Raw genomic sequence first — 14,047 nt, forward strand, 5'->3', positions numbered from 1 at the left:
TTAAATAACTAGCATTGGACTTTCCTGGTGGTTCCATGGTTAAGAATCTGCCTGCCGATGCAGGGAACACGGGTTCAATCCCTGGTCTGGGAAGATCCCACATGCTGAGGAGCAGCTAAGCCCATGTGCCATAGCTCCTGAAGCCTGAGCACCCTCCAGCCTGGGCCCAGCAACAAGAGAAGCCGCTGCAGTGAGAATCCTGAGCACCACAGCCAGAGAGTAGCACCCACTGGCTGCAACCAGAGAAAGCCCACATGAGCAGCAAGAGACCCAACACAGCCAAAATAATAATAATAATAAAATAACTAGCATCTGATGATTCTTTACAGTTTACAACATGCTTTCCCATAAACAGACTCATTTCATCTTATCAAAATTCTTACTTTACAGAGGTGAAAACTGAGGCTGACAAGAGTTATGGAAAAGTCACTGTTCACAACAGATGCTGACTGTGAATTGAACCAAAATAAGATGCCTTCTCCCCATACTATGCTGCCTCCCCACAACACACAGCGAGGGAAGTGAAATTAGTCCCTTCAAAATGGCTTTACAGTACGAAACGCGGCCCTGAAGGTAGGGCATGTAACCAGGAAATAGTCACCTTAAAAGTCACCCTAGCCTGATTCTTTGAACAGAGGCACCCATCAACCTGCACAACTGTGATGTAGTGATATGGTAAGCAAAGTATATTTGCTTTTTGTCCCCGAGCACAGAAGTTCTGAAACCCTCATAATTTCCTGAGTGATGGGGTGATAAGAGCAAGTTTTGTTACATTATTTGGATTTTGTTCTCAGCACCTGGCACAGAAGGGTTCAGAGAACTCCCAGGTTGGGGAATGCAGCCATATGCAGGGAGTAGATGACTCAGCCCAAACTCCATGGCACAAAAGATTCTGCACTTGGGACCCTTCTGGACCCTGCTCTATGTACCTGTTCATCAGGCTATTAATTTGTTTCCTTTACAAATAACCCATGATAGTAAATACAGTGTTTCTCTGGGTTCTATGAACAGTGGGAGCAAATTACTGAACGTGAGGATGGGGTTGTGGGACCCCCTGACTTGTAGCTAAGTTGGACCAAAGTCTGAGTAACCTGGGAACCACTGCTTCAGATTGGCACCTGAAGTGAGAGGCAGTCTTGTGGGACTTGGACCCTTCACTTGTGAGGGATATGTATTAAATCTGTGTAGTCAGTGTCAAAATGAATTACACTGTAGAATACCCAGTTGGTGTTCTAAGAGAACTGGAAGATTGGTTGTTGTGGAAAACCTGTACCTTTGGCATCAGAAGTACTCTGAGCACAGAGGACTCAATTGTCCTTTACCAAGCATCCATTCGAAAATGCTTGTGCGGACTTCCCCGGTGGTCCAGTGGATAAGACTGCACTTCCAATGCAAGGGGTGAGGTTTAGATCCTTGCTCAAGGTGCTAAGAATCTACATGCTGCACATCTTGGCCAAAAAAACACATTAAAAAAAAAAAAAGCTTGTGAGTGACTTCTACAGACAGGCATGATTTTGAACACTGGGTCACAGCAGTGACCAAAACATCAAGCCTCTACTATCTTGTGATGCTTTGCTCTCGTTAGAGAAGAGAGATAATAAACACATTAACTGGTGATTAAGATGTCACAGGATAGTAAGTGCTAAGAGCAACAATGAAGCATGGTAGGCGGGGAGGGAGTGAGGGATGTCATAATATGATATATTCTTTCACATGAAGTAGTGAGGAAAGACCTCTCTTCTAAAATGACATTTGACCAGATGAAAGTGAGGGAGGGAGCCTTGGGGGCGGATATCTGGGAGTGGGGAAGTGGGGAGATTTAGGCTGAGCCAATGCCACGTGTAGAGATCTTGAGGATGGTCCCTGGGGCTGCTGGACCATCCCATTGCATCTGTGCATCCCATTCATTCTCCCACATGACTATTTCATCCTCTCCTTTGTCATCAAATCTCCAAACCCCCCCCTTGCCTTTTCTTGCCTCCTACCCCTAACCTTATTTGCCACTTCACTGAGGAAATAGAGCCAGAGGAGAACTTAACAAGCTCTTACACTTGGATCCACCAATTTACCTACATCTCTGCTCACATCTCCTGGTTTCCCTCTCATTACTCCGATGAACTATCTGTGCTTAGGAGGCCATACACCCTCTACACACTCGAACTCATTCCCCTTCTACTCGTGGACATGGATCCATGAATTATCCCCTCTTTTTTTCTGTATCAATTTTTCCTTCTTTAACTGGATTAATCTATCCATACAAATGAACCTCTCAACACACATATGCTAATAATTTTCCCAACTTAAAAAAGAATCCTCTCTAGATCTTTCACTAACTTTGTTGCTGTCCTATTTTCTGCACACTTTAGAGCAAAATGAGTTCTGTCTGAAACTCTTTTTTCTTCATCCATTCTTGAACCTATGTCAGTCAGGCTTTCACCTCTACAACTCTGCTGAAATAGGTCTTACTAAGGTTGCCAGTGGCCTCCATCTTATTAAAAATCAATCGCCAGTTGTACTTTATTTTATCTGAAGTATTACTAGCATTTGAAGTAGTTGGCCCTTTCTCCCTTCTGAAGCACATTCACTGCTAGCCTTAGGACCCTAGCATCTTTCGGTGTTCTTCCTAAGCAAACTGGATATCCTTGGTCTTCTTTGCAGACCTCCTAACATTAGAATGCCCCAAATGCAGTCTGCTGATACTTTCTCTTTCTCTAGTCTTTTTTTTAGTGATCTCATCCAATCTAACTCAAAATCCATTTCTATGCTGACCTTTCCCACATGTGTATCTCTAGTCTAGACCTTCCTCCTGAATTCCAGACATATAGTCAACTGCTTACTTGACTTCCCTCCTTAGATGTCTGAAAGGCAGCTCAACCCAGACATGTCCAAGGCTGAATTTGTTCAACCCTATAGTCTTCCCCATCTTAATCCATGGCAATTCCATAGTTCCAGTTGCACAGGGGTGTAATTACCCTTGATTCGTATCTTTCCCTTATGATTTTTATTCAACCTCTCAGTTCTTTCCAGAAAATAAAAAAGTACTTCCTACCAGATTTATTCAGCTGCGCTGGCCCAGGTTAACAGCCTCTCTTGTACTAGCTTTCTAGCTGGTCTTCCTGTCTCCACCATGATCCCCTTAACCATCTACTCAACCCAGCATCCAGAATCACCATTTTACAGAGAATGTCAAAACATGCCATTCCCTTGATCAAAACTCTTTCCATGGTCTCCGGCCTCTCTTGAACAACAATTAAAGGCCTTATGAGGGATTTTAAGGTCCTCTCTCATTTGGCCTCTACTACGTCTCTGACCTCATCTCCATGTCCTTAGCCCCTTGCTCACTCCATTCCAGGCACACTGGCCTCCCTACTGTTCCCTAGACACCAGGCATACTCTCAGGATGTCTGCACTTGCTGTTCCTTCCACCTGGAACATTCTACCACCAGAAAACTCACTCTGTTATCTCCTGTAGGTCTTTGCTCAGTGGGTCTAACCATGACCAGCTGGTTTAAAATAGCAAACACGAACCCACTTCCCTTCCTTACTTTATTTTTTCTTTAGCACCCACCTTATACAATCTATTTTTACTTATTTGTTGGTTCTTTCTTTCCACTAGTATATACCCTAGTAGTAAGAAGTAGTAGTATGGCTCGGTCATGTCTGACTCTGTGCGACCCCGAGGACCGTAGCCCCCAGGCTTCTCTGTCTGTGGGATTCTCCAGGCAAGAATACTGGAGTGGGTTGCTATTTCCTGCTCCAGGGAATCTGGATGACTCAAGGATCATCCCTGTGTCTCTTAGGTTTCCAGTATTGGGAGGAGGGTTCTTTACCACCAGCACCACCTGGGAAACCAGTATGTATCCTCTATTAGAGCAAAGATATATCTGTTTTGCTCACTGCTATATCCTTGGCACCCAGGAAAGTGTCTGGTATATTGGAAGAACTCAATACGTACTACTGAATGAGTGATGAATAAGCTTAAGTAGCTTTTTGGAGGAACTGGGTTATAAAAGAGGGCATAGAAGTGGAGTGCACATAGGAGAAGGTGAAATTTACTTTTTGAGATGTGCAGTCTTACAGAATGCTTGCATGCGCATAGAAATGATCCAGTGGAGATAGAAACCTTAATGACACCAGAGAAGGAGGGAAATCTGTGCAGCTCCTGTTGTCAGGTAGGAAAAGGGATGGCACAACTGGAGGGACTGGCCTTAGATGGGAGTCAAGATCATGCATCCACAGAAAGAGGAGAGAAGGTGAAGAATACAGGCACAAATAGATGGGATCTTATAAACCTATCTGATTGCTTTTGACTTCTTCATCAGTTAATTCCCTTTTTGCATCAGTTGAGATGAAAAAAGAAAAAAGAGGCAATGGAGATTTGAGAAGGGGTGAAATGATTCTCTAGAGAGTGGGCATGTCTGTTGATTAGGGGAAGGGAGTAGGACTGCCAGGCTTGTTTACAATCAGTTGTCATGAATTTCCAATGAGACCAGTCAGCATGAGAGTGGGTGCTCCAGTGTGTTCAGGTATAAATACAAAAAAAGGTGTAGAGTTGGATTTAAGCAGACTTGGCACTGGCCAGGCAAACAGGAAGCAATAAGAGATGAGCAAGGTTGTTGATGGTGGATGTAACAAAGTAATTACAGTGATGAAACATGAGATCCAAGCTTGGTCAGATGGAATGTGAGGATAAGAGGGTGAGGTAGGGTGAATTTGCTAGAAGTATTGTGAAGGTGATAAGGTAAATAAACTGGCCCTTCCGGCAAGTTTGAAGAATTCGCAACTTGTGGAATAAGTTACAAAGATAGGAGATGTCAGTGGGAGGAGATGTTTGAAAATAGGATTATGGAAGGATTTGTTATTGGCAGTACTAAGCCAAGGGTCTGACTGCAGAGATGACTGGCTGAGATTAAATGGAAGGCAATCTAATTGGAGAAGAGGTCAAGAATTTCGAGGTCAAGGTATTGGAGAGGTCAACCATGTAAATATTGAAAACACCAAAAGTCAACCCAAGTGTATTGTTAAAAAAGGGACAATGGAAAGGTGAAAACATTTCTCTGGACACTTAGAGCATGACCTAGCATTTCACTGACAATTACAATAAGCAGCAGCAGGTAATATAGGTGTATGGCCTTACCTTTAAAGGTAACAGGGGATTTTACGGAGAAGGCATGAGAAGTGATCTGGAATTGGTAATGAGGTGCAAGAAAGACACCTTATCCCCCTTTAAGGCTCAGTAATATGAAAGGTGCCAGCAGCACAAACATGAATCAGAAGACAGCATTCAATTGGAGCAAGGTAGTAACAGGAACATTCTGAGAAGATGTTGAGAATACAGACAACTGAGAGTCCATCAGCAAAAATGGCTTTTACTAGCTAGTGTGCCTGACTCTCTAGAAATTCCCATTTTTAAGATATTATATAACAAAAAGACAATTCCATGTTCATGGGCTGTATTAGTTTCTTTGGCTTTTGTTAACAAAATACCACAAACTGGGTGGCTTAAAAAAGCAGAAATGTATTGCTTCACAGCTGTGGAAACTGTAGGTCTGAAACCAAGCAAGACTGTGAGCCCTCTTAAATCCCTAGAGAGTTCTTCCTTGTCTCTTCCAGCTTCTGACGTTTGCTGGCAACCCCTGCTCCCTGGCCTGTGGGTGCATCACTCTAATCTCTGCCTCCATCAGGACACGGCACTCCCCCTGTGGGTCTCTGACTCGTCTTCTTTAAGGACACCAGTCGTGTTGGATTCCCTGGTGGCTGCAGGCAGGAAAGCGTTTGCCTGCAATGCGGCAGACCTGGGTTCAATCCCTGGGTCAGGAAGATCCCCTGGAAAGGGAGATGGCAACCCACTCCAGTACTCTTGCCTGGAAAATTCCAGAGATGGAGGAGACTGAGATCACAAAGAGTCAGACACGACTGAGCAACTTCACTGGTTCACTGGTCATGATGGATTAAGGACCTACCCTATACCAGCTTGACATCATCTTAACTAATTACAACTGCAACACCCCTATTTCAAATAAGGTCACATTCTGATGCACTAGAGATTAGAGGGGTTTCCCAGGTGGTGCTAGTGGTAAAGAAGCCACCTGCCAATGCAAGAGACATAAGGATGCGGGTTCGATCCCTAGGTCAGGAAGATCCCCTGGGGGCAGGCATGGCCACTCACTCCAGCATTCTTGCCTGGGAAATCCCATGGACAGAGGAGCCTGGTGAGCTACAGTCCATAGGGACCCAAAGAGTCAGACACAACTTAGCATTAACACACACACACACACACACACACACACACACACACACACGGATTAGAACTTCAACCTATCTTTCTTTCAGGGAAACACATCGCATTGGGTTAACCACAGTAGAACTGTTGATGAAAAACACTACGTTTTTAATGAAACATAAGTCACTCAGATTTTTGCCCTATGCAGTAAGTGAAGCCTGGTCACCCAAGTGTTCAAGCAATTCCCATCATTTGTAAAAATGCACACCAACCTAAACAGATAAAAAGTGTTATATACTATGTATGTGATTTTAAGTCACGTAATGTAGAAGTAGTCATTGAGGTCATATGATGGTGCCACTGAACCTAGTGGAACAGCCCAGTTAGCTCAAAAGGGAGGCATTAGACTTTTGAGTTGAGGGTCTTGGGGTCTCTTTCACTATTCTTGTAGCTCGATGATTTAAAAATGTTGAACCAACTAAAGCTCACAAGTCTATGGGTCTAAGAGTGGGGCAAACTTGCAATAGCGTGACACCATTAATATTAACCAGCTGGGCATGTCTTGCTATAACACAGTAACAGGTAGGAAAGGGAGAAAGGTACTCACTTGGTTCTTTGATCACAAGTTGAAACAGTGTCTCAAAAGACTCCAGACTCTGAGATACTCAAAAGTGCTACCTAGGTCTCAGCCCCTAGCTGTGGCTGTGATCTTTTTCAAAGGGCTGTGGAGTAAGAGATGCTACTCTTCTGCAATGGAGAAAACCTAGGCTACGTACCCATACTACTGAGAAAACCTAGGCTACGTACCATTGGACATTCTGTATACGCCCAGCTCTACACTACTTCTCTGGCTCACTGCCACTGGGGACCCCAGGCTGGCCTGCATCCTGTGGCCGCTGAGGGCTGTTCCTGGGAAATTATTGTCCCAGGTCCTGGAAATAACACTGAGGGATGATCCTAGCTCTCACATTTAGTGAGCAGGTAGATACATACCAAGTCTTTTCTTCCCAATGAACGCAAATAACATTCACTTCAGTTTCAGTGTAACTCATGGCAAATTCTGAACTGGTGATTCTAAATAAATGAGGTCTGTTATGCTGTGGGAAGTGATCTGATTATTGACACTCCTTACCTTCTAAGGATAGAGGTGGCATTTCAAATGGCATGGTAAAGCTGAGGATTATTACTGGCAGGTAATGTCTTTCATGAAAGATGCAAAATCCAACTGTTCAGTAAGGCATCTTTTCCTCTCCACTTCCCACACAGCTTGTAAGAAATGAAGTCCCTCACTCTATTACTTTAATTGAATTCCAACTTGGGTAATTACACTATAATTAAATAAATTTTCCCCACAGTTTTAATTCACTGACAAATAGTGCTAGTCAAACAGCTACATTTCACTTCTAGAAACGCATCCCCACTCTATTTCAGTGATGAGTGGAGTGATTTATATTTGGGAGATGTTGTGTATGAAAAATGCACAGTTCATAAAATATTTTAGGTATCATTCATGATTACATATGCTTTTCTCAGCATGAGATAACATTAATTTCATTATAATCTCTCATCTAATTTCTCATATGCTTAGTGCCAAAAAAGAAATAAGATAGGTAATTAGCATTTCTTATTTTCAGAACAAGTTTTGCTACCGGTGTACCAGTAGCTTATATTAGTTTTTCTTTTCCTAAAGCACATCCCTGGGAACAGACTGGGATAGGTGTTACTGTTTCCCATTCTACAGATGAAAAAATTGAGGCAATGTTCCGCAGAGTGAGGAAGCCATTTCCTATCCGTACCAGCACTGGGAACTAAGCTTTGTCCGGTCCCCTGGACCAAGGCTCTTTCTATCAGCCTAGACCATTAGTAATCACTTTAGTCTTGCTAATGGGAAAATAAAGCACAGCACGTTTTTGACCCATGTCACAGGGTGCTAATTTGTAATAATTAATGATTTAGCCAGGAGTCAGAGGCCTGATAAATGGGCCCTGCTGCTGTCCGTGGTCACGAGACTACAGAGATTCTGACTTTGTACAGCTCACCCGGAAGAACAGTTCAAAATACGATGCCAAGTGGTGTAAAATATTTCAATTTCAGTTTTTTTCCTAACTATCTTTCTTAAAGGGTTGGAGATGGCTTTTAATGAAAGACATTAAAAACAATATCAAAATACTCACAAAAAGCAGCAGTAGCAGGGGTGTGACAACGATGCCCTGAAAGAAATAAAAGAGAATGATGATCATCTATCAGCCTGGAGAGCAGGAGATTTCCTTTGCCATTTTAAACCCTGATGCACAGAAATGTTTATCCTTCTCATTTCTGTTTAATAAAACCTAGGAGATAAAGAAGACGGAGCCCCACTCTTGGCTCTCCTGACCACAAGGCCTTAGCGTCTCCAGTACAGTTATGCATATCTCGTATCATTTAAAGTACAACTACCAATCTTCCTTTAACTTGTCTTCCCTTTTTCAAGCCTAAGTTCCCTTCCATGTTGCATATGCATCACGTGGGTGAAAGCTGGCAAGCTTTCTCACTCCAAGGCTTTCAACTCTAACTTGGATAAAGTACCCCCTTTCAAGAGGAGACAGGTGGTTTAGTCCCAGTTGGGGTCCTCTCCTGAGCAAAGACCACGTCAGCTGTGATGAATGAGATGTCGTGATTTTGTAATGTGAACTGATCTCCCCGAGGAAACGAGCTGAGATCTCAAAACTCATTTCACTTGATTAGACTCCATGTCTCCATGGTGGAAGGCGAGTCTTTCATCTAATTCAGCCACCGAGGACCACCTCGGTCCCTCTGTCTTCCCGAGGCAGGAAGGAGCAAAAGATTTGTTTTCTTCGATGACAGGGAACAGTTTGAGGCTGTTGTTGATGAGGCAGGATACAAGCTTTTAGGTTTCTTAAAGGTAAATCTTTAAAACTAGGTGCTTGAGTTGGGAGTTAACATGACAGGTCTCAGTTTTAGAGCAGCAGCTGATGATTTGCAAACTTAGTTCCTTTATCTCTCAACACTTTATTATGATTTATAGAAGAAAGAGCATTTCATCCTTCTATTAATGAATTCTACTTGGACCTTTAAAATTCCAAAGATTCTATGAGTCTGCGCGTGTGAGTGTGAGAGAGAGACAGAGACAGACAGAGACAATACTGTGACCAGGATCCAGTTTTGGGACCTCTTCATTACTTTTGGGGAAAAGGCCTTTTGGTATTATTATATGGAAGCCCTTTTGTCATTACAGTAACTAAATTCTTTTGACTGTGGCCCAAAGGAATGGCTTACCTTATATGAACATTGCTATCATAACTTTCTTAGGCATATACACATGTGAATATCCACACGCCGACTTGCTTTATTGTTAAATAATAGAATAAATGCTTCTTTATTGTGCAAACTTTTGTGATTGGTGATAGGGAATACTGCATTTTAAGTGTTATATTTTAAAATCTATTTATTAAAACATGTATTGTGACTTCTCAGCTCCATCGGTGTCTAGGAAGCAATTTCTCATCAGCACCATTTAGAAGAGTGCCATGTACAAAATATTGGAGAAGGAAATGGCAACCCACTCCAGTGTTCTTGCCTGGAGAATCCCAGGCATAGGGGAGCCTGGTGGGCTGCCATCTATGGGGTCACACAGAGTCGGACACGACTGAAGCAACTTAGCAGCAGCAGCAGCAGTATGTACAAAATGCCAAAACAATTTTTAAGAGCAACTGTCCTTCAATGACATGGAATCTATTCAGGCTCTGGGAATAATTCTGAACTTTGCAAGGCCACGCAGAAACGGAAATATCTGGTTATTTTAGTCTATGTGGGAGCCATCTGATTTCAAGTCAATTTGTTTAAATGTTTATTGAACGTCCACTTATACATGCCAGGCATGGTTCCAATTAATTAGAAGAATTAATGAAAACTGATTTGGCAGAAAGGGGGTTAGGGTATTCCAGGAAGAGTGAAGGACCTTTGCAAAACTCTAAAAAATTAAGCAGGGAGGGAAGAAAAGTACTAAGTGGAGGAATTCAGAGACCATCAAAGGTCTTGGGGGCCAGGAGAGGGAGCTTCAAGTTGATCCTTTTAACACTGGCAAACTATTAAAGAACTTAAGGGAGGGAGGTGGTGTAATGAGTTAGTAAATAACTTCATGTATGAAGAATGGATTTGACTTGACTTATTAACTGAGCCAGTTTTACCCTTGTTATCTATCAGTTGACCTAAATTTAGGTAAAAGAAAATAGAAACTTATGTTAATGTTTATTATGGAATTTCAATAGCACTGATGATGTTTTTGAGAAACAGCATGATATCTATAATAGGATAAAACTCCCCCAACTCCTGACCCAAGAAGAAGGCTGAGCATTGTCACCACCCTGGAGACATCTGTCTTGTTTTAGAGGAGTAGAAGTTACACTGGTGTCATATAACACCGGGGGACCGAGGTTCTTCCTGGTGCCCTTTCATTTTCTTTGCAATAATGGACTAGTAATAGTATCTGTAATAATATCAGTACTATTAATGGTATTTGGCTCCAGTACTTCTATGCATATTTTAAAATTTGACCTTCCTCTATTGATGGGGTTGGGTTCATAATAGCCCCACTTTATGGATGAGGAGAAGACCCTTGAGTGTCCCTTGGACTGCAAGGAGATCAAACCAGTCAATCCTACAGGAAATCAACTCTGAATATTCATTGGAAGGACTGATGCTGAAGCTGAAGCTCCAATACTTTGGCCCCCTGATGGGAAGAATTCAGTCTTGGAAAAGACCCTGATCCTGGGAAAGATTGAAGGGCAGGAGGAGAAGGGGATGACAGAGGATGAGATGGTTGGATGGCATCACCAAACCAATGGACAGGAGTTCGAGGAAGCTCTGGGAGTTGGTGATGGACAGGGAAGCCTGGTGTGCTGTAGTTTATGGGGTCGCAAAGAGTTGGACATGACTTAGCAACTGATCAACAACAATGACAATGGATGAAGAAACTGAGGTTCAAAATAGCCAAGCAACTGGCCCCAAGCCACACAGCAAATTAAATGGCAAAGACTGGACTAGTGCCCATTGTCCAGCTCCAAACCCTGAACTGACTCTACTATAGCACTGTTCTCTGAGTAGCAGATTAACAAACAATACTGTTTCCTACAGGGTTCTGCTTGTGACATATATGTAGTAATTAGTTGAGGTATGATCTTGGCCTCCATTGATTACCAATTCTTAGAAATGGCCTCATTCTAGAAGGCAGAGCAGTATTATCTGCAGGTTTTCCTGCTTGAATATTTCACATATATGGTCACTAATATACAACAGCTCTTACAAGGACTTCAGATATATGTTCCTAAGATATTTTCTAGCGAATAGGATGAATCTTATAATTCTGCATTCAGAATTCCTCATTATTTTCTCAAGAATGGCTGTTCACGTTCATTAGCTGTTACACAATGCTGAAATTTGTTTTTCAGTTGTATTAGGCAATGAGTCAGCCACGGTGCCATTAATTCTGGCAAGAGACTTGTAATTATAGTTTGGTGAAGTTGTTCTAATTCTTTTCTTTTTTTTTTTTAGCCACGTTGTGCTGGCATGCGGGATCTTACACTCCCCAACCAGGGATCAAAGCCGCACCCTCCGAAGTGGAAGCGCAGATACTTTAACCACTGGACCGCCAGGGAAGTCCCACTGTTCCAATCACTATAAAGTAAAATCGCTGATATTTAAGGAATAGTTGTGCCAGATGAAGCACTAAGCAGTTTATGTATGTTACCTTATGGAACCCTCACAACAACCCTACGAAGCAGGTACTAAGCTTCTCTGGTGGTTCAGTGGTAAAGAATCCGCTTACTAACCAGAAGATGCAGGTTTGATCTCTGGGTCCGGAAGATCTCCTGGAGAAGGAAATGGCAACCCACTCCAGTATTCTTGCCTGGGAAATCCCATGGACAGAGGAGCCTTGGAGGCTATAGCCCATGGGGTCGCAAAGAGTTAGACATGATTTAGTGACTGAACAACAATTAGGGAAGGAAACTGAGCCTCAGAGACACAGAATGAAATAGGAAAAGGTGACGTCAGGCACTGAATCTCTGACTCCAAATTGGCCTGACTCCAAAGCCTGTGATCCTGAATGGTATAAATAAAACCTTTGCAGTCTTACAGTATTTCCCTGGGTTTATATTTTAAGAATAAATTTAAAAGGAGCTTCCAACTCAGTATGTCTTTTTAATGACACGAAACAAATTGAGATATAAACCTTTGTGTGACATGGCTGATATATATGTTTTTTTTAAGTTTGGATTTTGCAAATATCAGTGGTGAAAAGGGTAAACTAAAAAGTTTAAACTGTGAATGCAATTGTCATTAGAAGCTGGAAAATCAAATAAACATGCTGTTTTCTCTCGAATATATCTGATTCCTTCTCTTTTCTCTTTCCCAAGTAAATCCTATACAGTTGGATAAAGCAAGGAAGTGGCGAATGGGCTACTTCTAGCAAAAGATGTTGCCCATCTCTTTGCAGATTCAGGGTCAAACAGTTTTAGCATCCTTGCAATTGAGATGGTGTGCTTAGTGGCGTGCTAAGCTTTCTTTTTGCAACACCTGAAGAAGTCAAGTCACAAAGCAACTGACTGTCTCTGAAAAACCTTTAGAAAATCCATTTACACCTCTGATGTGAATGACTGGGTGAATATATTTCAATGACTTCAGTGGAAAGGAGAAAAAAAAAAAAACTGTCAAACCTGAGACATTGAGATTGAGCCACATTAAAATACAAGCCAACCCCCCTACCTCTGCAAATAACAACAAAAACAACAGAACTGTGTCTGCATTTCTCTCAGGAGCAGGACTTGCACAAAAGGCAAAACTGAAGTAAATTATCATTTTTTTAAAATAGGAAAAAATATCAAAAGGCTTCGTTGCAACAACTATCGTGATCACACAGCTACTAAAACTAATATGGCTTCTGTCTCCAGGATATGAAATGTTAAGCCTTGGAAGAGGTGCTTTTTATTTTTTAATAAAAGGGCAATAACTCAATTTTCACAAAAACACAGACTCAAGGTTTTGTAAGGGATCTTAGATGAGACTGGTCCAGTCCTCACCTGAAATGTGATCCCCTCCTGCCCCTTACTTGCTCCTGATAGAACGCTGTGATAGCCAAGCTCTTGCCCGAGAGTGTGCAGACAGACAACTGTTCCTGCTCTCAAGGCACACGGGCCCCAGCTGACACTTTCACGATGAGGAAGTCTTTCTTAGTCTGAGCCCAAACCACTTCCACTGCTGCCCTGTCATCCCCTTGGAGGAACTTAGGGCACGTCGACCCCCTTCTTTCTTGTGACGGCCTTTTAGCTGCTGCTTTTGAATGCTGTACATAAAATATCTGCACTCTTAAACTATTTCCTCTGGGCTGATTGTTAAGAATGCTGCACTGAGCATTTGGGTCTTCATACTAGGTCTTGTCCAGGCTAAAAGTCCCCAGGTCCTCCTAGCCATTCCTCCTGGTGGGGAGGGGTGGGGAGAGTCTTCTTTTAGACATCATCTCATCCAGATGAACTTAAGAGTCCATAGCTCTCACTTCCTAAAAATTGACCAAAACTTGGAAACAAAGTTAAAAGAGGACTGGGTGTCCTTTCACTGTTACCCTGGACCACTGTCTAACAGATCAATCCAAGGATTACTTAATTACCTAGAGGGATATACCTTTGACTGACTTTTGTAAGTTAAATAAATGAAAGTTGCTCAGTCATGTGTGACTCTTTGCAACCCAATGGGCTGTAGCCTGCCAGGCTCCTCTGTCCATGGAATTCTCTAGGCCAGAATACTGGAGTGGGTTGCCTTTACCTTTTCCAA

At 42.5% G+C, this 14,047-nt stretch overlaps 1 protein-coding gene across 3 annotated transcripts in view; it reads right to left on the reverse strand.

Annotated features, from left to right (window-relative positions):
* SLC10A7 (solute carrier family 10 member 7) overlaps nt 1-14,047 on the reverse strand; it is a 302,825-nt gene that overhangs the window by 73,642 nt on the left and 215,136 nt on the right. For all 3 annotated transcript variants that reach the window (XR_001919409.1, XM_005691203.3, XM_013970505.2), the window contains one exon: nt 8,398-8,433. Coding sequence is in view for 2 of the 3 variants with exons in the window: in XM_005691203.3 (XP_005691260.1) it covers nt 8,398-8,433 (36 nt within the window). In the remaining variant the exon portion in view is untranslated. The remainder of the gene's footprint in view (nt 1-8,397; nt 8,434-14,047) is intronic.

The sequence above is a fragment of the Capra hircus genome, chromosome 17, assembly GCF_001704415.2.
Source record: "Capra hircus breed San Clemente chromosome 17, ASM170441v1, whole genome shotgun sequence".
Lineage (NCBI taxonomy): Eukaryota > Metazoa > Chordata > Mammalia > Artiodactyla > Bovidae > Capra > Capra hircus.